The following is a 22,542-nucleotide window of genomic DNA, read 5'->3' as shown; positions in this document are numbered from 1 at the left end:
AAGATAGCTAAAATCAACCAAATCAACTTTCTGAGTGGAATGGAATTTCAAGACTTCCACATTCTTGCTTAAACTAATTGTAATTATAAAGTAATTGTGTTTTGCAATTGTAGGAGATTATTCTATTAGCTAGTAAAAAAAAAAAGAGATCCTTTCTTTGGTTTCACAAGTTACCCTGAAATCAGCAAAGTGGTCTTGGGTTTTGTAGATTTCTCACCATTTGACACCAAAATAACGTATTGTGGTTTTAATAAGTTAGATCTTACAGTTGTTGTTTTTATTGAAACTGTTTTCTCTCAAATGTCTGTGAATTACAGTAACAGTGGCTACTGCTTTAAAGTGTACATGCTTGAGTGCACTTTGGCAAAACATATATTGTTTCTTTTGTGAAGTAGAAGATTGTTTTAGGCTTATGTCTGCAAGGTTTTGTTTTCCATTCAACTTCCTAAAATACTAACAGAGACTTTGAGTGGGGGTTTCATGAGTAAAAAAAAACCTGTATGTTTTCACATACGTGATCAAGCGAAGGCATGACTAAGAAACTTCTCAGAAGAGTTAGAACATATCGTGTCTAAAGGGAAATTTTACAATTATATCCATGTAAATAATCAATTCATTATGAGACAAACACACAGGTGAAAAAAACAGGGCATATGTCAGAGTGCAGACAAGCTTAGCCTGGCTTCCTGTACACGCCAGTAAGTATAATGTGACTAACGGTCCAAGGTCACTTAAGGTTGTTTACCTGTGAAAACACAAACTCTACGGTCTACTACATTTCACAGAATTTGTCGAGTAAATAGTTAAGAACTTGCTGTGAAAAGAAAATAGCTGTTCTTTTGATTAATTTTTTTTAGGCAATAATTAATATATTCATACAATCCAGACAAAAAATCCCTTTAACATGCTTTACTAGTGCGCTGCCTCACACCCAATAATAGTTTTTAAACTGGAATTTTATAATGCTTTACAACTCATTTAAATGCACATAAGAAATCCATTTTTATTTTAATAGCTAAAAATGTATAGTTCTTTTTGAAATTTCTTTAGTTTTACAAGTTACCCTAAAATTTGCAAAGTGGTCTAGGGTTTGTTTTTCGTCATTTGACATACCAGAATAATGAATTATGGTTTTGATAAGTTACATCTTATAGTTTTTCAGGCTTCTATGAATTACAGTGGCATACAGGTATAGAGACATATCTAAAAGTGACAACTGTTTTAAAGTGCACACACTTGCATGCACTTTGGCAAACTTTCCGTGTAACAGCGTGCATCGGTTTGTTTTTTACTAGAGGTGGTTTGAGAAAAGGGAACTTTCATTGGTGTGTTGTTTTCCTCTCTGATTGTGGGGTGGGGATGTGTGCTCCTTTTCTCTTTAATCTTTCTTTGATCAAACTCAAAGCATGATAGCTACAAGCAGTCTATGACCTGCATTTATTGTCTTGCCTTTACCCAGATTATCTTGAGTGTAACTTTCTTGTTTAGCGTTCATTTTAATTGCATCTTTTAATCCACTGCATGCATATATATATATATATATATATATATATATATATATATATATATATATATATATATATATATATATATGGCCTTAAAATGACTTCTTATATATATATAATCAATAAGCAAAAACATCCCCACAAACATCGAAATGGTTTCTTCATGAACAGGTAAGTGTACAGGTGACTGTACCAGTGGGGTTAATTCACCATTTCTGTGAGCTAACTGCAAAAGTTCTTTCACCACGCAAATCACCTGAGTTGTGGCCGAAACACATCTTCCTGCTTAGGCCTGTTTTCCTGGTAACAATGTACACACAAACCACAGCTGCACACGTGCAGCAGTGCGTGTACCTGTGCAGAGTTGAAACTTGATGGAGGGTTGGGGGGGGGGGACGTGGCTGACAGTGATTGAGGACATTTTAAAGAACCAGAAGTGAGGGTAAAAAAGGTTTAATGAATTTTGACAGAAGTTGCAATACACTGTAAAACATAACAGAATACTAGATAGTAGAGAAACACAAAGCAGACAGACCATGATACTGTACACACACACACACACACACACACAAAGTTTATAATCAAATAAACTAATTATCTAATAATTTCATATAGGCAGTACCTGGGTCATCATAATAAGGGTATAGCATCTAAATCTAATCTAAATGACCATTTTGTTTAAACAAACATCTTTGTTTAAGAAATTAAAAGAAGAAATGATACACAAACAGTAACAATATTGCAAATAGATAGTTTTTTAAATATTAATAATTGGTTTAGGAGCAGGAAAGTATATAAAATATGTCGTATTTATGGTTGAGAACAACTAAATGATCGTACAAAGGTAAGAAATGAAGTTGTTTTTCTTGAAACACATCATAGGCTGTGGTGAAAACCCTTTCCTCTGGTCTTGGCTTCAAAGTTAAAAGTGGTGCTTCACCTTTTTAACACATCAGATGCAGAGCTCTCTCGCATTCACTGTGTTACTAACAGTCCTGGAGAAACATTCAAAGAGAAAGTGTTAAATCATGCACGCTGTTACCGGTAAGCCTAAAAATGTATCCGCTCAGTAATACTGTTAAATGAATTAAATAGCTTTACAAATCTATAAAAATGTACATAATTCTAAAGAAGAGAATCTGTTAGTGTTTTGCTTGCAAATCAGTGAAATCTGTCTTTATGTGCACTTTCTAACAAACACAATTTGTTTTTATTGACAGTGTTTTGTCCTTTGCTGCTGATATGGTCGTGCCAAATAAAGGTAATTCATGAGTTAAACTCGACAAACTGCACTCACCTTTAATTTTAACCTCTAAATCCAGAAAATAGTTCCACCAAAAATGACAATTGTATCATGATTTACTTGCTCTACTCGATGTTTCAAACCTGTATGACTGATACGCTTTTGTGGAACACTAAAGGAAATATAATAGTGAATGAAAAAAACAGTCACCGTTCACTTTGCGCATGTTGTGCAAGCGACTCAGACTGAGGTGACTGACGCTGATCTTTTGTAATAGTGAATCGGTAACACTTCACAATAAGTAACATTGTTTACTATTTAAATTAACATTATCTTGACAATACAATTGTTAATCTTTATTAAGGTTAGTTATTATTACTTCATGTAATATTAAATAATATTAACAGATACAACTTTTATGTATTGGTAAATGTTGAAAATAACATTAAATATGATTTTTTTTTAAAGTTATTAGTACATCTACTCTAATGTAAAACAAATACAACCCTATTGCAAAGTGTTACCAGAAAATCATGAGCTTGGAAGAAGAATTTCCATTTTTGTGAGCACTATTCATTAGACTTGTGATCTGTACACCTAGTTTTAAATCCAATTTATATGGATTCCAATGTGTAGAATAGGTTATTACAATGTTTAAGCAGGCCTAATGTACAGATTTAGACAAATTTATAGGTCAATGATACACGTTTCCTTGAATGTTTTTGTGAAGCATCTGCATTACCTTTATTTCAGAAAAGCTGGTCCAATGTGACTGCTGATTACAACATGGAGAACAAATCCACAACAGAGTATGAGTATTCCACAGAGACGGTGGATTACAGCGATCTTGAGTTAATGTGTGATAAAGGCTCCAACCGTTCCTTCCGCGCCTGGTTCCTGCCCACCATCTACACCGTCATCTGCCTCCTGGCCCTCATGGGAAACTTTCTGGTCATCCTCACCTACCTTTACTTCAAGAGGCTGAAGACGATGACTGACGTCTACCTGCTCAATCTGGCCATGGCTGACCTGCTGTTTGCAATTTCTCTACCTTTCTGGGCAGCTAGTTTCATGAGCAAGTGGCACTTGGGTCTGTATCCGTGCAAGGCCATGTTCACCATCTACAAGGTCAGCTTCTTCAGCGGCATGTTCCTTCTCACCTGTATCAGCGTAGATCGCTATTTCTCCATAACGAAGGCCGTCTCTGCTCATCGCTGTCGTACAAGTGCGGTCTTTTACGGACAGGTGTCTTCTCTGGTTACTTGGGTGATGGCGGTGATCTTTTCAGTACCTGACATGGTGTTCTCTGAAATCAACATCAATGGTACCTGTACGGAAAATGGCAACAACTATGAAGACTACCGCCTCAGGATGCTGGTAAGTCAGATGGTCCTGGGTTTTATACTTCCGGCCTTGATCATGGGGTTCTGTTACACCTGTATCATCAAGACCCTCATCCAAGCCAAGAACTTTGAGAGGAATAAAGCCTTCAAGGTCATCATTGCGGTGGTATCTGTCTTTGTCTTCAGTCAACTACCCTACAATGTAGTCATGGGAGTGACCGCTCAGGAAACAACGGATTGCGGTAAGGACAAGAGTCGTCTTTACGCTTTGGATGTGACCAGAGCCGTGGCCTTCTTGCGCTGCTGCATAAACCCCTTCCTGTACGCCTTCATTGGGGTAAAGTTTCGCAATGATCTCCTGAAGCTGCTGAAAGACTTGGGATGTATCAGAAAGAGCCATCTCATGTACACCCACTGCGGTAAACGAAGATCCTCTGTCGGCTTGGACACAGAAACCACAACTACGTTTTCCCCTTGAATGCTACCATCTGTTTAGGAAGAGATTCCGGAACAACAAAAAAGTTTTGCCAGTTTACTTTAGTCACATAGTGGTTAATCTCTTCATAAGCTCCATTCAGAAAAAAGTGCCTGTGGAGGAATGTATGGTGCCATGTACTAGCATGCTGCAAATTTCGCTTTGCAGCATTACTAGGGACTTATTGTACAAAAACTTCCTTCTTTGTAACAATTTTCACTTCTCGTTTTTGATTGCTCTTTGAGAAATGTCTGTCACTCTTTGTTATATGATGTAGCCAGTTTGTGTTCAATATATCGTTCTCTATATAAATACAATGTATATTACACATGCTTTCAAAAATGTGACATCTTTATTGCTAACTATGAACTAAGTTTCTCAAATAAATAAAAATTTTCTAAAATAACTGACTTGAGTTTCGTGTGTTAGAAACATCTGCACAACAAAATAGTTTCACCTTCTTCAGTTGTGTGTAAAATATATGTAACGCTAAAATAAAAACAGAACAGAATGAATAGATTTTAAAACTACCAACACAGAATAAGAACATAGAACATTGGCCACTTGCAGGAAATTGTGAACTATTACCTTCTTTGGTTTCTCACCCACCTTACTACGTTGTAAAGACGACATTTATACTCGTCTGTGGTCAATGTTGGTAGCATGTGGTTGTGGTGAGTCTATGTTACACTTAAAATGCCCTGCTTGCAAAAAAACAACATGTTCTGCTTAATACAGTTTTTCAGATACTGGTCAAAAAATTTGTTTAAGTTACACATGCAACCCACAAAATCATTTTACCTAAGAAGTTACTGAAGAACAAAAGAGATACAAAGCTGTCCCTGGGTCATGCACAAAAGCTAAAAAGTACGTCTCTGCACTTACTTTTCCCCTGAAATGCTAGATATTAGTACTTTAAAAGTACATCCTACACATTAGTCCCTTCTGAAAGGGTACTGCTCCATTGACAGCTTTGTATCGTAGCTGAATACTAAGAGAATATTGGAAGTTGTGTGCTTTGCTTGCACTTTTTATAGTATAAGTGCTAAGGGATCAAGGTTATTTTCACAAATATGTTTTGATACTATAGCAGGTATATCACATGTGCATAATTTGTGAAGACGTTAGTGAAGGGCGTACTTAGGACTAGTCTCAACAACAGTCTGAACAAGCAGATCCAGGGGATCTCAAGTTGAGGAAGTGCCATTGCACCTTCTTGGTGGAAAAAAATTAAGAAAGTTAAGGTTAAATTTACAATTTATCAATTAATTTCACCAAATGTGTTTTGCTTTATTCTCAGCTTTATTTTTAAAGAGAGAGAGTCAGAGAGAGAGAGAGAGAGAGAGAGAGAGAGAGAGAGAGAGAGAGAGAGAGAGAGAGAGAGAGAGAGAGAGAGAGAGAGAGAGAGAGAGAGAGAGAGAGAGAGAGAGAGAGAGAGAGAGAGAGAGAGAGAGAGAGAGAGAGAGAGAGAGAGAGAGAGAGAGAGAGAGAGAGAGAGAGAGAGAGAGAGAGAGAGAGAGAGAGAGAGAGAGAGTCAGAGAGAGAGAGAGAGAGAGAGAGAGAGAGAGAGAGAGAGAGAGAGAGAGAGAGAGAGAGAGAGAGAGAGAGAGAGAGCATGGAAATGAGAGAGAGAGACAGAGAGAGAGAGAGAGAGAGAGAGAGAGAGAGAGAGAGAGAGAGAGAGAGAGAGAGAGAGAGAGAGAGAGAGAGAGAGAGAGAGAGAGAGAGAGAGAGAGAGAGAGAGAGAGAGAGAGAGAGAGAGAGAGAGAGAGAGAGAGAGAGAGAGAGAGAGAGAGAGAGAGAGAGAGAGAGAGAGAGAGAGAGAGAGAAGAGAGAGAGAGAGAGAGAGAGAGAGAGAGAGAGAGAGAGAGAGAAATGAAAAGAAAAAGAAATGAAAAATTAATAATGTATGAAACATAATGAAACATATACGTTGAAATAAACTTGCAATAATAAAAAAAAAGCTTTGAATCGTGCCTTTATGAGGTTTAGCCGCTAGAGCGCACTCTTTTAATATTTTTAACACTAGCAACCATTTGAGCACAATATAAGACACAGTTCTACACTTGAGCAGCAGGTGTCAGCAACATTCGAGAGAAAGGGACTGGGAACAGCACAGTGTGTTGGAGGTACAGGAAGTGCAGTAAATAGGGAATGATATGGGAAGGACGCAGTCACCTTTAAGGCTGCAGTAAGAGTTCTTGAACCTGAGAACAAAAATTGTAACAATGTGAAACCTAACATTCATATTCTAAACAATGTGGGTACTTTTTAAGCCTTTTTTAATTTTGAGGCCAGAAAAAAAATATATGAACAACAATTTTATTTGTCGCTTAATACCTAAAGGTTATTGGAGGACATACGTTCACAGCCTTTATTTCAGTCTTTGAGAACAGAATCAACACCCTGATCTTATTTTTTATATAGACTGATATTACATTAGCTCTCCGTAGAGCTATTTATGACCTGGCCAACAGAAGAGGTGATAACCCTGTAATGACAGCTAGTTAGGAGAGAGGACTTAGTGAATATTACACTTTTTTTGTCTGCAGCTATTGGAAAAGCCCACAATTGATTTGTTGTCTTGGTAACAAGGACAGTGAATTGAATTCAGAGGCAGTTCTGTAGAAGTTCAAATGAAGGAAAGGAGAAAAGATCTGGGATTTGTGTGAGTTTAGCTGAGATAATAATGTTGTAATAACCTTTTTGGTTGTATTGGGTCAACGAGTTCATCTGTACATGAGAATAATTTAGTCCAAATTATTTTGAGAACACAATCATGTCTGCTTCTCGACATACTTTTTTTAAAGTAAGTTTAAGAAGTACACTTAATTTGAAGTGTTGTCTAAAATACTTAACAACAGGCAAAGTATACTTGGTTATAATTTAACTGTGTTTTTTTGGCATTATATTTAAAGTTAAAATTTTAAAATACACTAATGTATTTACCAATACATTTAAATGCATTTCATACAAGTTTCAGTAGAAAAGACATTTTTTGTGAATACAGCAGTATTTAACAATATTTCAACAGAATTTTGAATCTACATAAATGTGTGTGTGTGTGTGTGTGTATATATACACACACACACACACACACACACACACACACACACATTTAACCTATATTTTCCTATACTGCATACAAGTCACAGCACATTAGGAATGCCTCTGATACAGCTCAGAGCAGTCTTTACTTGTTTGTCACAATGAAATTTCAAGCGTGTTCTGTAGGTTACATTAGGGCTGTAACATGAAGTATGTTGTTTTAACATGCAATGTATGGTTATTATTTGATTGTCATTTTCATTAAGCGTTACATGGTATAAGATCAATAAAATGACATTCATAAAATGAATATTCATGGATGAATTACACACAAAAAGACCTTTAAAAAATACTGAATTAATTAGGTTATTTTTCATGCTGACTGTAACGTCATCAGATTGCAGTGGGGAATTTAGGGAATTGTCAGAAACATTCAGTATAGAATTAGTAGGATGTTTTAACAAGTTGTATATCACGTGAGGATATAACTAAAAAGCTACACAGATGTGTGCATTTTCTTTTGAAAAGGACGCACATTCCGAGCAGTTTTCCTTGAGAGGTTAACACGTGTTTACGAAATGTTCTATGGTTATGATATATTGGCGAATTTATGTACGTCTGGCAGGTCAGTGTCATTTGTCGTTCCTGTCAGTCACGCGAGTGTAAACCACCGTAATTATAAGCTCTCGTTTGTGAGTCACCTGTCCACTTCAAGTGTTTATGGGGAAACCCCAGATAACTTGAAAATCAAGTCTTCTGAACGCCTCTCGTGCTCGTTTAGTCGCGAACGAGAAGCGTTTGAAGTGATACCTGTTGCATTGTAATGAAATTCCTGTGACGCAGTCAAACGCTCATGTGACGCAACGTCAGAGTCACGTTATACGCAGTGACACGTACATTTGGTCTATATTTGATTATATGTGTTCAGAGGAGGCGCTTGAGCAATGCGTGCCTTTGACGCTCGTTTCAAGGTGCAACATTATTTTAATATGTTAATCAACAGTAGGCTGCTTTGCTGCTATAAAAGCGCCCATTAGTTAATCCTGTTACTAGGGTGACCACAACTTTTAACCAATATTGATTATTTCTCATTAATTAATCATTATATAGAATTATGTTGAGCGTTTGAATGTTTTCAGAAAATGATATAGTTTGACAAGAAGCCATGTTTTCTCCATTTTATAACTGCGCTTTATCTAAACCGATTATCTCTTTAAAGGCCCTTGACTGCCACAACTCCATAGAAGGATCTTCAGGAGAACAGCTGCGGAACCGCGACCAGATTGGTCGGGGAGAGACACGTGACGGCTCACGCGGCGCACGATTGTGACGTCAAATACCAGAGCCCTCTCGCGCCTGTAAAATGAAGTGACCTTTCTTTTTCGTCCTGATACAGAATCGGTTCGCCGACCGGCACGAACAGAGTCACGCATCCCGCAAGATTACGAGCTTTCTCAAACAGCCTGAAAGGTAATATTATCAACCTCGTCAAGCCGAGCGCGTGTGCCGCGTTGATTATAATTGATGTGGCATTTAAACGAAATAGTGGATTTTAAAGCGGTTCTGAGAAAGGGTGGCGTAAGATTGCGTAAGCTTACCGGTACTCTTCAAGAACAACTGTATGTCATGAAAGAAATATACAGGGTTTAATAATAATCTGTTTTTTGTAACTGTAACAGGAAGACGACTCTTTGTTTTGGTAATAGAGCATTAATAAACGTAATTCAAAGTGAAGTGTGTTTTATGGGAAGCTAACCAGCTGTGGCTAGCTGTTAGCTTCCGCAACGTGGATCTGGTGCCGGTATACGACTTCTGCCGTGTTCTTTAGAAACGTATACCTTATCTGAGAGTCTTTTGATAAGTTAATTTGGGATTTTGTCACACGAACTGCGATCCGGCTTCCCATTAGTGGTAAGCTAGTTCTCACAGGTGGATGCCTAACGAGCTATACCTAAGTGATTAAGGCTCCTTTTAATGAAGGCGATTTAAGGTTATCCTCGGATGAACATCTTAATACCGAGATGTTTACAGATACAAGTTTGCGGAGATTAAATGTCATAGGAAACATGATCCATCTATCTAGAAACCAATAAAAGATGGTTTACTTCTCCTGGATGGTGGACCGACCTTATAGCTGTCTTAGACTTTGATTTGATTGATTTATGTCTTGAAGCTTATAGGAAAAAGCATGTAGATGCCCCATCCTTGAATGACCTTCTAGTGATCTGTGCATTGTTCTTGTAAACTGCTCAGCCTTCAAATGCCTTTCCGCAGTGTTTTCACCTCTCCATTACTTCTAGGTAAATATGGGTGACGTTGAAAAGGGAAAGAAGATTTTCGTCCAGAAGTGCGCCCAGTGCCACACAGTTGAAAACGGAGGCAAGCACAAAGTGGGGCCAAATCTTTGGGGTCTTTTTGGACGCAAGACTGGCCAGGCAGAGGGATTTTCCTACACAGATGCCAATAAGAGCAAAGGTGAGTCTTACCTATGGTTTTATGCATTATTTGCTGTTCGCAATATGATATAATGACAATATGTTTTTTTTAATATCTTCACAGGCATTGTCTGGGGTGAGGACACCTTGATGGAATATTTGGAGAATCCCAAGAAATACATTCCAGGCACAAAGATGATCTTTGCTGGGATCAAGAAGAAGGGCGAGAGGACAGACCTTATTGCATACTTAAAGGCATCCACATCCTAATACAGTTGGAGAGCGAGGAGACTGCAATATTTAAATTAATTGTTGGTAGTTTGGCTTTGAATGTCTTTAACGATATATATATATATTCGAACGGTGTGACAGATCAAGTGGCCAGGGTTAGGCTATTCATTATAACATGTGGCATGCTTCTAATGCCGGTCCATTTTAGCAGTGAAGAGTTCCAGCTCTTTGTTTGTCCAAGTAATGTAGAAATGAGTCAAGTTACTGCAGATCCCCAGCGTATCCACTGAGGGAATAAAATCTGTGTCCCCTGGTTTCACAGGCGCTATTGTACATTAAATTTATTAAATTGTACTGAACCTTTGAAGTATTTGGATCACAATAAGAGACTGAACAAGCAGCATGCTTATTGGTAACTAACTGTATCCGATGGATTTGATCTGTCAAATAAAATTGTGGAAACCGTGCATTTTTTTGTCCTGTATTTTTTATATATATATTTATATTTCAATGAATTTGCCTCCTAATGTTTGTTTGTGCGCTTGATATAATTTCTTCAGTAACCTTTTCGGGTTCAGTTCTCTGTGTACCAAGCAGACCCTATAGGAGGAGTCATATCTCAATGTACTTGAGTTACAATGTACAATTTAATTCATTACCTAAAGCTTGAGTTATGCTCTTTTAAAAAAAAAATGCTGTCAGTTTCTTTGTAAAGAGATGCTGTTCGCCTGCAATTTTCACCTGTTAAGGCAGGTTCTACTTTGTGTTTTCTTTTTTTATCTTTATCATGATCATAGTTCTGTATAAATGGTGCTCTTGGCTGAAAGGTAATGTAAGCATTAATCTTCCATCCAATACTGACTCTCATCATGTCAGGAAATTGTCCGTCTGTTCCACTGCCACACGTGATTAATTACAACGTTATGATAACTTTATTATTATTGCACAAAATGATATTACAGCTAATTTAATAGCACTAAAGTGCACTCGGATTGCTTAATGTGCTCTGCTTTTTTCAGATTCATTACACCCAAAATACGGATTTAGATATAAGAATAACTGTAATGTTAAATAAGCATCTACATTCATGGACATAAGCACAGACAGGAAAGACGTGTTATCGGTTAGGTTTGGAAGAGCTGATATAAATGTAATAGACCTTATCGGCCTCAGCTTTGACCTAACATCAACGTTATACGCAGATGCTTGCAGCACACATCAGAGAGCAAAGTCCAGGCAGATGCCTCAGAAAGCGCACAGCTCGACAGATCCAGTCTAACCATCGACCTAGTCTACAAACAACTGTGTGAAAGATCACAGAAATGAAACAAATGGTTTATATGCAGATACCAATCTACCCTGAGCCATTAAAACTGCAGCGGTTTCAATGTCATTAGCAGCGGTGTCATTTCAGGTGAAAATGCCGCCACCTACAGGACACCGAGAGTTACGACATTTTGTAACTTTTTTTTTTTTTTTTTTTTACATAAAAAAATAAAGGTTGCACAACCAATACGTTAGTTAAAGACGTAATGCCCAAAACGTTGTTTTAATGTTGTTTGAATAAATATGCACTAATCCACGACTTTATGAAATATATTCACATTTTTGTTTATGGTAGATTTAATTTCGGTGCTGTGACATTTAATGCGGATATATTTGTTGTATCCTGCTTATTTAAAGCTTCGCGACTAGAATGTCTTGTTGATTTACGCCTTTGACATAAATAGAGCGAGTACACTAGCCGTCTGTTTGTCATTGAGAGGAACCCCTGTTAGGTCATGTGTAACTAGGATGTAGTAGTGTGTTGGGTTACAGTGTCTACGAATCAACATCGTCTCACTTCTCCTGCTTGATCTACGATCTGTGAGCAGGACTTAGACACACACATATAGCGTTTTGAACGTGTGTGTGATAGTGTATATAAAGCAAACATCTGTGTCAATTAGGTGAAAGTGTCTGATACGGGAACTGAGATAAGGAACGTGAATAAGACATGAGTAGGGAGGGATCAAGGGCGGTGCTCCCGGAGAACTCCACTAGAGGGCGGCAGTCAGCAATATTTCATTTTCTTTCTTTCTCGTGTAAAAACTGTTGACGTTCACCGCCATTAAAATGCAGGAGAAAAAAATAGAAGCGTTACAGTTACAAAACTCTCAATCACAGTGGCTAATCAAGACGTTATTGTTCTTTGTTAGTCAAGAGACTGCGTGCATTTTTTAACTAATTAAAATAAACCAGTGAAGGCAAAAATATGAAAGAAAGTCATGTACATTTAAACTTCAACAACAAAATCACGAACGTTAATGACGTTTTAAGCCAAATATCTTCTTCTTCTTCTATAATTAAATATGATTGCATCAAATGCAGGATATTTAACAACTGCAGCGCTTTATTTTGCTTATGGGTTTCAATGATACCATTCAGAACAGTCAGATTAGTCTCTCAGATACAATGCATTTAAAACCCGTGAGACGCGGTCTCTTTAAATACATCACGTGCCGTGCATTCGCCAAACGACAGTGTGTGAGACTAAATGAAAATTTACGCAAACCGTTTTAGATCCAGCAGCACTTAGCAATGTAAACCATTTTGAGCTCCAACGGAATATTTCAAGCCAAGAAAACAAAACTGTATACTTTCACACTTGTGAAATACGCTCGACAGGGTAAATAAGAAAAACAAAACGCTTTGTTCAAAACATAGATTTAATAAACTCTGCAAGCTGTTCACCATGGCAGCAATTTGAATGATATCAGCAAAAACACATATAATCCATTGTCAACTGCATGTCTTTTTTTTGTGTTTCTTGTGTTATTTTATTTATTCAATAAAATATTGTATGCATTATTAACAAGGATCCAGTTAATTTGACGTCAAGGTCTAATACACAGACATAATTGTGTTAGCAAAAAGCATATTAGACTATGTTAAAGTATACACTTAAACCGGTCGTGAAACTTGTAAAACCAAGCCTTTATTTTGTCGGGGATCAATAGAGATTTGATGGGTGGAGCTTCTAAAGCAAAGTTCTGTAATGCACTGACCACACACTCACACAGCCAGAGTGGACCACAGAACTTTCCCCGAGGAGCCATGGTTGAATGTGTGTGTTTCTCTGCATAAGTGTGTCCATATGTGCATCCTAACTTGTGTGAGTATGCAACTTCGGCAGACGACTCCTATAAGTCTTTTCGGATTCACACATTTGTCTTTAAAACGTATCAAACATTTACTGCAATCATTTAGGCCTCAGTCAGTTCGCTGGCAGTTGACTTGAGAAGGTTACCCACTGAGGACCAATCAGCTCCTGAGGTTCCTGGGAAGTAAAACACATGTTAGAATTTATGTCCACTCTCTAGAATGAGCTGACGTGTCTCCATGCATTAACAACTTCAAACCGTTGCAACAATATTTACGAGAATCTTAATTTGACACAGCCTGTAATGGAGGTCTTATTTTATACAACCCGCAAAGGTTTATTTTGGCATGTTGAAACGAGAAAAAAAAAATTTCTGCCAAGAATGTATATGGAAACACACCAGATACTTTGTCCTCCTAATGCAGGCTGTAACGTTTAAATGAACCAAATCAGTTTACAGAAGCATATTTAAGAATCGACAGTGTGCATACTGGCCTGCATGTGAGTTTGTAAAGAGCTAAAAGAGCTGTTGTTTAAAGCAACATTCATCCATGTTTTTGCACAGGTCCTCTGCTCAGGTTTTTATGTCCAAAAACCTCTCGTATTACTCTGCTAAATAGTTTAAGCCTGGCATCACTTTAAGAACTGCCTAAAGCAGCATGATTTACTGCGCGCGCTTTTCTGAGTTTAGTGCATCACCTCTAAAAGTACAAACTAGAGGCCAAAGGCACTAATGAAAGTTTAATTCTGGATTGTAAAGTGTCTGCTTACCTCACGGCTGACCGGTGGCTCTCCTGGCTGAAGTAGACTGAATGCAGTGCTGGACCCCCTCTCTCTCTCTCCCTCTCTCTCTCTTTCTCTCTCTTTCTCCCTCTCTCCGTCGCTGAAGGAATGTCGACGTGGAGCTGCCAAACGTGAACGTGTAGGGTGCTCATGAACGCGCTCGTCGGAGATCTTCTCCGAGCTCGTACCCTTGGCATAGGTAGGAGCGGGCACGGCGCTGATCACAGCTACCTGTCACATTTCGTGGCACGTTGAAAACCGAGGAGGGAGAAATTCTTGAAAGACGCACAATGCGTGATTCATCTGAGGCTGTGTGAAAGTATGTTTTATGCATTGCGTTGCACACCGTGCATGTTTAATGTTAGGAACGTTTCATCAAAATTCAACCAGATTTTCATCAAAACAAAAACAAGATTACATTTGGACATTAAACTGGTATTAAATTATATTTCTACGTAGCCTGAAAAGCAAACCAGAGCAATTACGTACTAGTTATTATGTCTTAATTTTACGTTTTAAAAAAATATTTTTATGGTTGTGACTGAAGAATCGAGATAAACCGTTTTATCAGCATGATTACTGATGAGGAAGGTTGTAAAGGCATGTCGTAAAGCGATGAAGGCATGTCTAGTTGTGTTTAAAGCTGTTATTGGTCCATGTGCTGTTTGATTGGCTGATGTACGGTTCCTGAGTTTGAGATCTGCTGTTTGATTGGTTGATGGAGATTAAGGGGCGGGGTTTCGGGTTGTTACACACCCGTGTCGTCAGATTTGATTCAGAAATATGTTTCGCTGACGCTTGTATCAGACCTTCATCAGACAAGTCCTTCAACATCATCTGAAAGTCATGGACGAGCATTCAGCTCAGTTTCAACACGAGGTAAGTTTAAAAAAAATAGTACTTTCATAAGAAATCTAATATATTTTGTCAAATATTACAATTTGGACTGGGTTCATGTAAATCCATGTACAAGGACAGTTTTCTTTTTATTTATTAGATTTGTTGTTGAAGTCCCACTTTTAACTTGCGTTATAATGTTTCTGTGTAATAGTAGCTTTATTGTAGAAGTGCTGAGATGATCTCAAAAGTTACCTGCGAAATGCAGGTAAAAAAAAGAGGACAGGACTAGCCTGCTAAGAATTATTAACTTACTAAAGCGTTGCAGTGTTCAAAAGAAATAAAAGAAATTCATCAAAAATGATTGTTTTGTGGAATTTTAAATACATGCAGTTTGAACTTATTTATTTTTTGGTGCCCATCGTTTTGAAGTAGTGTGTGTATAGGCTGTACCCTGCAGTTCAAACGTTTAGGTTAAAATATTATTTATTCCTGTGAAGCCAAGCTGAATTTTAAAGCATCATTTACTCCAGCCTTCAGTGTCACATGATCCTTCAGAAATCATTCTAATACGCTGTTATTCCTTATTTATCATTCTAATATTTATAATTAATGCTGAAAACAGTTGTGCTTAATAATTGACATCTGTGATACTTTTTCAGGATTCTTTGATAAATAAAAGTTAAAAGAAGAGTGTATATTAAAAATACAAATTATGTGATACAATATACGCTATTCAAAAAATGTTTTATTTCATTCTTTCTTTTTTAAGAAATTAAAACTTTTATTTAGCAAGGATGTGTTAAATGGATACAAAGTGATGACATATACTGTTAGAAAATATTTTTATTTTGAATAAATTTTGTTCTTTTTATTCATCAAAGAATCAAAAAAAAAAAAAAAAAAAAAAATCACAGGTTCCAGAAAATATTAAGCAGCACAACAGTTTCAACACTGATAATAAATCAGCATGTAAAAAATGATTTCTAAAGGATCATGTGACACTGAAGACAGGAGTAATGGCTGATGAAAATTCAACACTGCATCTCAGAATGCATTTTTATTAAATATAAAAATATATTTATATAGGACATTACATTATATAGAATATTACAAAATGTAATAATATTTCTTTTTGATCAAATATGTACAGCCTTGATGAGCGTAAGAGACTTCATTAAAAACATTAGAAAACTTACTGATTCAAACCTTTCAATAGCAGTATGTGTGTTTATGTGTATATAAATATGTGTATATAAATATATTTTGACAAAAAATAAAGCATAAAATAATATCTGTTATAATAAAATTACAGTTTAAATAACTGTATATATATATATAAAAAAAAAAAAAATATATATATATATATATATATATATATATATATATATATATATATATATATATATATATATATATATATATCATAGATAATCATACAACCCCACACGTTTGTGTCATTATAAATAAATAAATATTGAGTAGTGAAGTTAGTTTGAGGGTCTAGCACTGGAAGCATGTATTCTGATGTACCGATATAATAAATGTGTATTAAATATAAATTCTTTAAAAAACAATTAGAGCATATTTATTTTATTTTTGAACTGCAAAGTATTTGAATAAGCAGAGAACAGTCAGAAAAGCTTTTGGGCCGAGGTCTCTGTAACACCGGGGAAGGCCACCCACAAATTAGTCTCAGCTGTCATGAATTCAAGTAACTGGGTTGGTTAAATAAACATTTCACTTTGTGCATCTGATCCAGACACACCCAAAACTGCACTACTGTTTCAGGGTGGGTAGCCATTTACCCCAATGAGAAGAGTTAATTCATAAATCAGTTGTCTTTCATACCCACGAGGCTCTATCAGTCTACACTTTAACACAGTTGCATCATCACACACCCAGCTGTAGGCGTGTGTATTCACCTTTCACTCAGCTTACCTTTATACCTTCTTTCTGCCAGTTATTCTTGTTCTGGAGTTGTTTTTTTTTTGTATTATCTGATTAATTGTTTTCACTTGGTTGCTCAGTGAACTAAATTCACAACCTCCTACGTAAGCTGGGGCATTTATTTACTTGCGTGACTTCTGTGAGAGGGCAACAAGTTCAAGGTCTTTATGACCGATTCCATTACAAATGCTCTGACCACCGCTTAGAAGTTTTGTTTGCGTACCAGCATATAAAGTGTGCACACTCAGAAGACCGCGGTGTCACGGCCTTCAGGTTAACACGCATGCTTTTTACACGGAAGCAGCAATGCTGGAATGGACATACGCTGATTATAGGGTCTGATAGAGGCAGTAAAATATGCTGGAAAACATTTTTAATCACAATGTGCACAGCTCAATGTCTCCAGTGGCAATATCAATCACTGATAGTGAATTAAAATGACAGTAAAAATAGGTTACAAATTAGGCTTTAAACCACAGCAAACGGCAAGCTAGCTCCTTTTGTTCCCTAGTGTGTGATTCTTTGAGAAGGCCAGTGTATAAAAATGGCAGTATGTTTCGAACTAAACAACTTTTTTGCCACTTTGTTTGCTCACTGTGGAAACAAAACTGATTTTGAACAACCCCATATGACAAAAACTGTATATATGTTAATTTTTAAAAACACATTTCACGTTGTCATTAACACACGTGAACATATATGATTTACATTAATATCAAGGGACATAAAAATAAACCACTTTTCCCTTAATAATAAACATAATGAGTACTGTTGTTGATATGCAACCTATTTAACCTCAAAAATGTGTTTCATGACACTTCTCGTCTCAATAGCAGTTGTTCTGCTTCACTCCCATATGTACGTGCTTTGGATTCTGCCATCTCTTCTCATGGGCTCATTCAAGGTTTTTTTTTTTTTTTGAGCCGATCACCTAAGCCATAACTGGATTCGTGCCAGCCGCCCAAACATTTAGCCCTCGTCTTAACTCATCTGACCTGAACTGAAATGAACTTGTCTGATGTGAATTGATCTAATCTGAACCGAATTGAACTTACCTGATCTAAACTGAACTGAAATGTTTCTATTTTCAGTTCAGCTTATGCACTGTGCACCGTAGATGTCACTGACTCCGAGCAGAAAACAAAGCGGAGATATACTTTATTGGTCGAGTGTCATATATCAGGCTCCCACAGTGGCAGCGCAACCTCTGACCATACAATCAGGGCTCATAAATGCATTGGTTATCTTTTTTATCACGTCAAAAGAAATAATTACGAGTGATCTTACATCAATGATTATCAACCTTTTTCGCTCCTATGCCCCACATTGTCCACATCGCTGTTCAAAGGCCCAATAAATTTAGCGGTTTTTCGTAATTTACTGTATAAGAATAACAATGTTTCCAAATATTTATTTTTACTAGTTTCTTGTACATTCTTTTTAAAAAATTCAAGTTTTCTTATATAGATAGATGCTCATAAGTTGTCCAATAAGTTGTTCAGTTTAATTAGTTTTGCACACTGGTTCTGATAAAGAGAAATTAAGGCATGTTTTATTGTATCAATAAAATAAAATAATCCGCTCTGATAATGTTTATTGTTAAACCATGCAACATTTTTACAGGTGTATTTGGTAAGAAAGCACCTGCCAAGCAAATGAATGTGAATGCAAATCGTGCACAAAAACATGACTGATATTATGAGAGTTCACTGAAAGTTTATGCAAACATGCTCTTATTGTAATGCCAGTGTTGCACAGCCATATACAAACATGGTCCATTGTCTGTTTTACATCATGTCTTTCTGTTTAGGATTTGATTGATATTTTATGGAGGCAGGATGTCGATTTAGGGGTTGAACGAGAGATCTTTGATGGATGTCTTCGGCAGAGAGAGGAGGAGATCATGAGAGCAAGTGAAAGGGAGTTAAAAAGAGAACGGGAGCTTGAAAGGATAATGCAAAGGTTACAGAAACTAGACAAAGAAACTGGAGAGATTTTGCCTAGTCCTTCATCTGTGAACTCCCAGGTAACCATTTCATTAACTACACATAATAACAAATAAACAGCGTGCATCCCTAATATTAATAAATCTCTCAAAATAACACTTGTGTGCACACCCACACGCTCTCTGTTGTTTTAGTGTTGCTTACAAAGTTTCGCCATGTTTTAGGCTGTGCCCTTCTCAGACACATTGCATTCAACAGAGTTTACTCAGCTTTCACCTGTTACCCAGAATCCTCTGCTGTCTGCACTGCTATTCTCTCAGAAGTCTCAGAAGACTCATTCTCAAGAGCAGGCTTTTAGTGAACTGCTGTCACTGCCGGACTTACAGGTACTTATGTACACAGTGCTGAAAGATGTACACAGACATGCCTCAACTGGTGCGTGTTTCGCTTTAAATTGTAAGATCGTAATTATAAAATCACAACCATCAAATTCATTAAATCACAAATAAGAGTTGTCTTTCTACTTCAGAGAAAAGGCATTTAATGAAGTGTAAAAAGATTAAAAGTTAACATAACTGACAGATGCCCAAACTGTTGATAGCAGCGTCCATACAATGTAAGATCTATATTTTAATACATGTGACCCTGAACCATTCGCTGGGATATATTTGTGGCAATAAATAATACACTGTATGGGTCAAAATTACATTATTTTACTTTTATGGCAAAAATCATTAGGATATTAAGTATAGATCATGTTCCATGAAGATATTTTGTACATTTCTTATCATAAATATATTAAAACAATTTTTTGATTAGTAAAAATTGTTACCAGATAAGCGATTTGTACCAAGTATCTAATCAGTAATATTAAAGGTGTTAGAGCAATAGTAATTCATTTGAGGTGTGTGCTTATTTGAGATATGAGTTAATGTTTAGATTTTCATGGAATAGCAAGAACGTAATGTCCCTATCATTCAAATGACATTCTGATATATCACAGTCGTACCTATCGTGGCCTTGTCTCAACTATGGTCCCGTGACCACTGTCCTGTATCATAAAATAACAGTTGTGTCACCCCTTAGTAAAAGGAGGATGAGACTTTGGAGAGAGGGAGTGGTCTGATTTAATGACAGTGACAATGAAGTCTGGCAGAAGTCAGCAAAACAGCTAACGTTACTTACTATTTTACTATAAAATGGCCACAATCAGAACATATTAAAATGAAATTCAATATTTCGATCTGTCTGTACTCTACCAAATAAGCAAGGCTGCATTTTTTGCTCAAAGCTACAATTAAAACAGAAATATTATATTTTGATCGGTTCAATGCATTCTTGCTAATAAACATAGTAATATCTTTCAAAACCTACTGACCACAAACCTTTGAGTCTTAGTGTGAATATCTTAGTTTACCACGTACAGCCTATGATCATTTCCATATACACACACCTACATTTTTTATAATACAAGTAAAAATTGTCTCAAAAAATGCTGGCTCCAACAACATATGTATAATATGAAAGTTGCAAAAATAATACCATACCTCTTTGTAAACTGCAACTACTTCAATGTATTTAAAAATGACTAATAATTTGTTTCTCTCTTAGTATTATTTGGATGCCCTCGAGTCTGAGGGCTCAAGCTTGCCCCTAGAGGATATCACCGACATCTGCCACCAGAACCTTCCCGAACCACAGAGTGACAACTCAACAGATGCATTATGTGGCATCACACAGACAATATCAGACTCTTTTGAGGTTGCTCAGCCTCTGTCGTGCATACCCTCCGATCCCGTAGAGATACTGGAAACATGCATACAGACGTTCTCGGATACAGGAAATCTTTCACCTTCAAAAACAACGTACAGCGGCACCCCTGAGAATCAAGTGATTTTTCCAGAATGCCACTTAACTTCAAGCAATTCAACCCTTAGTGAGTTTTGCCCATGTACCGTCAATAGCAGTAAACCTGAACAATTAAATAGTGCACCTGGACGGGATGCTCCACGAGCGCTTTTGCAAATCGAAGAGCGCCACGTTCTGCTAGGGTTCGATGACTCTGCTTCTGTTGGCTCTGTGGATTTAGAGACGTCGCTCTACGCTGCTGACACCTTAAGTAACGACCAATCAGACAAAGATGAGCTGGAGAGCATCCAATCAGATTACGCCGACCTGCTGCCTCTATCTCTACACTCTGATGGCGTGGAGGCAACGTTGTATGAAACTGTTACATCTGCGCAACGCCGCACTCAAAATGAATCAACACCTAAATATTCGCCAAATCCCTTAAACACGGGCCAAGCTGCAGGTGTCCGGCGCTCGTGTCGCGATGAACAGCGGGCCCGAGCCATGGGTCTGCCGTTTAGTGTGCATGACATCATCAACCTGCCCGTGGAAGCATTTAACGAAGCCATCAGCTCTTATAAACTCAACAACGCCCAACATACCCTCATCAGAGACATTCGAAGGCGTGGCAAAAACAAGATGGCAGCCCAGAGCTGTCGCAAGCGAAAGATGGATAGCCTCGTTGATCTCGAAGACGAGATTGAGGGGCTGAAGAGAGAGAAGGAGCAAGTCGAGGAGGAAAATGAGAGTAACGCTAAAGAACTTCATGAGATGAAAGAGAAGCTCCGGGAACTTTACAATGAGGTGTTCAGACAGCTAAGAGATGAACATGGAAACTCCTACGACCCTAGAGAGTACAAACTACAGCACAGCACTGATGGCACGGTTTACCTGCTGCCACGTAGCACAGCGAACAAGACCAATACACAGACAGAGAACTTACCTGTTGCTCTATAGTAAACCAGAAGTATAGCAAAACCCTTTTGGTGTTTGTAACTTTACACACCAGAAGCACTTTAGCATCGCAATGTTGTGGTCTCGCTCAGGAAGCACAATGTTTGTGTCACATTCATCTCCTCCTGATTTTGTCAATGGAGGTTAGTTGAGTGACAATTTATCCAGTAACATTAGCATCAACCCAAAGCCGCTGTTTTTGGTCATGCAGTTTCAATGTTACATGTAATGACAATAAAATCAAATAAATTCAATAGATAGATCCAGTTATATATATATATATATATATATATATATATATATATATATATATATATATATATACATATATTAAGGCTGCCCTCGACTCAATATGTATACATATACAAACATACACACACACATATATATATGTATATATGTAACTGTGTGTGTATATTAGTGCTGTCAAAAGATTAAATGCAATTAATCGTATCCAAAATAAACGTTTTTGTTTACATAATGTATGTGTATGGTGTACATTAATTATACACATATTAAGACACACACATACAGCATGTGCTTTGAACATATATTACATGTATATATTTATGTTCATATAAATTATATGTAAAAAATATTTTGTATAAAACATCACATTTTTCGTAAATATATACATGTATATATACACACAGTTCACACACGTTATGTAAACAAAAACTTTTATAGAGATATTTTGATCAGACGTGCATTAGAAACAGTAACAAATATGAAACATTACTACTTAAAAATAACTTAATATATTTAAAAATAGAATTTTAACAGCAACACTGAGTATTTATTA

General features: G+C 36.9%; 3 protein-coding genes across 5 annotated transcripts; all 3 read left to right on the top strand.

Moving 5' to 3' along the window:
- The first annotated feature begins 2,436 nt into the window (after positions 1–2,436).
- On the top strand, positions 2,437–4,966 carry ccr7 (chemokine (C-C motif) receptor 7). The gene is made up of 3 exons (XM_043241090.1): positions 2,437–2,549; positions 2,726–2,766; positions 3,502–4,966. The coding sequence occupies exons 1-3, from the start codon at positions 2,534–2,536 to the stop codon at positions 4,567–4,569; spliced, it is 1,125 nt and encodes a 374-aa protein (XP_043097025.1). The 5' UTR covers positions 2,437–2,533; the 3' UTR covers positions 4,570–4,966.
- Positions 4,967–8,934: 3,968 nt separating this feature from the next.
- LOC122347558 (cytochrome c) lies at positions 8,935–10,465 on the top strand. Its single transcript, XM_043242923.1, has 3 exons — positions 8,935–9,084; positions 9,915–10,089; positions 10,174–10,465. The coding sequence occupies exons 2-3, from the start codon at positions 9,921–9,923 to the stop codon at positions 10,317–10,319; spliced, it is 315 nt and encodes a 104-aa protein (XP_043098858.1). The 5' UTR covers positions 8,935–9,084; positions 9,915–9,920; the 3' UTR covers positions 10,320–10,465.
- A 4,464-nt stretch (positions 10,466–14,929) lies between these two features.
- nfe2l2b (nuclear factor, erythroid 2-like 2b) lies at positions 14,930–22,046 on the top strand. Of its 3 annotated transcripts, none has more exons than XM_043241565.1 (4): positions 14,930–15,084; positions 18,803–19,018; positions 19,226–19,324; positions 20,550–22,045. In XM_043241565.1, exons 1-4 carry the CDS (start codon positions 15,052–15,054, stop codon positions 21,741–21,743), a joined length of 1,542 nt encoding a protein of 513 aa, XP_043097500.1. In that variant the 5' UTR covers positions 14,930–15,051; the 3' UTR covers positions 21,744–22,045. The 3 variants fall into 3 exon arrangements, with proteins under 3 accessions (XP_043097500.1, XP_043097499.1, XP_043097501.1); XM_043241564.1 differs by having other exon boundaries at positions 19,163–19,324; positions 20,550–22,043; XM_043241566.1 differs by lacking the exon at positions 19,226–19,324 and having other exon boundaries at positions 20,550–22,046.
- Positions 22,047–22,542: the final 496 nt, after the last annotated feature.

Source organism: Puntigrus tetrazona, chromosome 6 (assembly GCF_018831695.1).
Source record: "Puntigrus tetrazona isolate hp1 chromosome 6, ASM1883169v1, whole genome shotgun sequence".
NCBI classification, from domain to species: Eukaryota; Metazoa; Chordata; class Actinopteri; order Cypriniformes; family Cyprinidae; genus Puntigrus; species Puntigrus tetrazona.
Note: the sequence above shows the minus strand (reverse complement) of the source record. Positions and strands in the feature narration are given on the sequence as shown.

Excerpts from the sequence above, each read along its gene's own strand:
- ccr7 (XM_043241090.1), top strand. Across the intron at positions 2,767-3,501 it reads TATGGTCGTGCCAAATAAAG|AAAAGCTGGTCCAATGTGAC; the intron begins GTAATTCATGAG and ends CCTTTATTTCAG.
- LOC122347558 (XM_043242923.1), top strand. The coding sequence starts at position 9,921 with ATGGGTGACGTTGAAAAGGGAAAGAAGATTTTCGTCCAGAAGTGCGCC. Across the intron at positions 10,090-10,173 it reads AGATGCCAATAAGAGCAAAG|GCATTGTCTGGGGTGAGGAC; the intron begins GTGAGTCTTACC and ends ATATCTTCACAG.
- nfe2l2b (XM_043241564.1), top strand. The coding sequence starts at position 15,052 with ATGGACGAGCATTCAGCTCAGTTTCAACACGAG. Across the intron at positions 19,019-19,162 it reads CTTCATCTGTGAACTCCCAG|GCTGTGCCCTTCTCAGACAC; the intron begins GTAACCATTTCA and ends GCCATGTTTTAG. Across the intron at positions 19,325-20,549 it reads TGTCACTGCCGGACTTACAG|TATTATTTGGATGCCCTCGA; the intron begins GTACTTATGTAC and ends TTTCTCTCTTAG.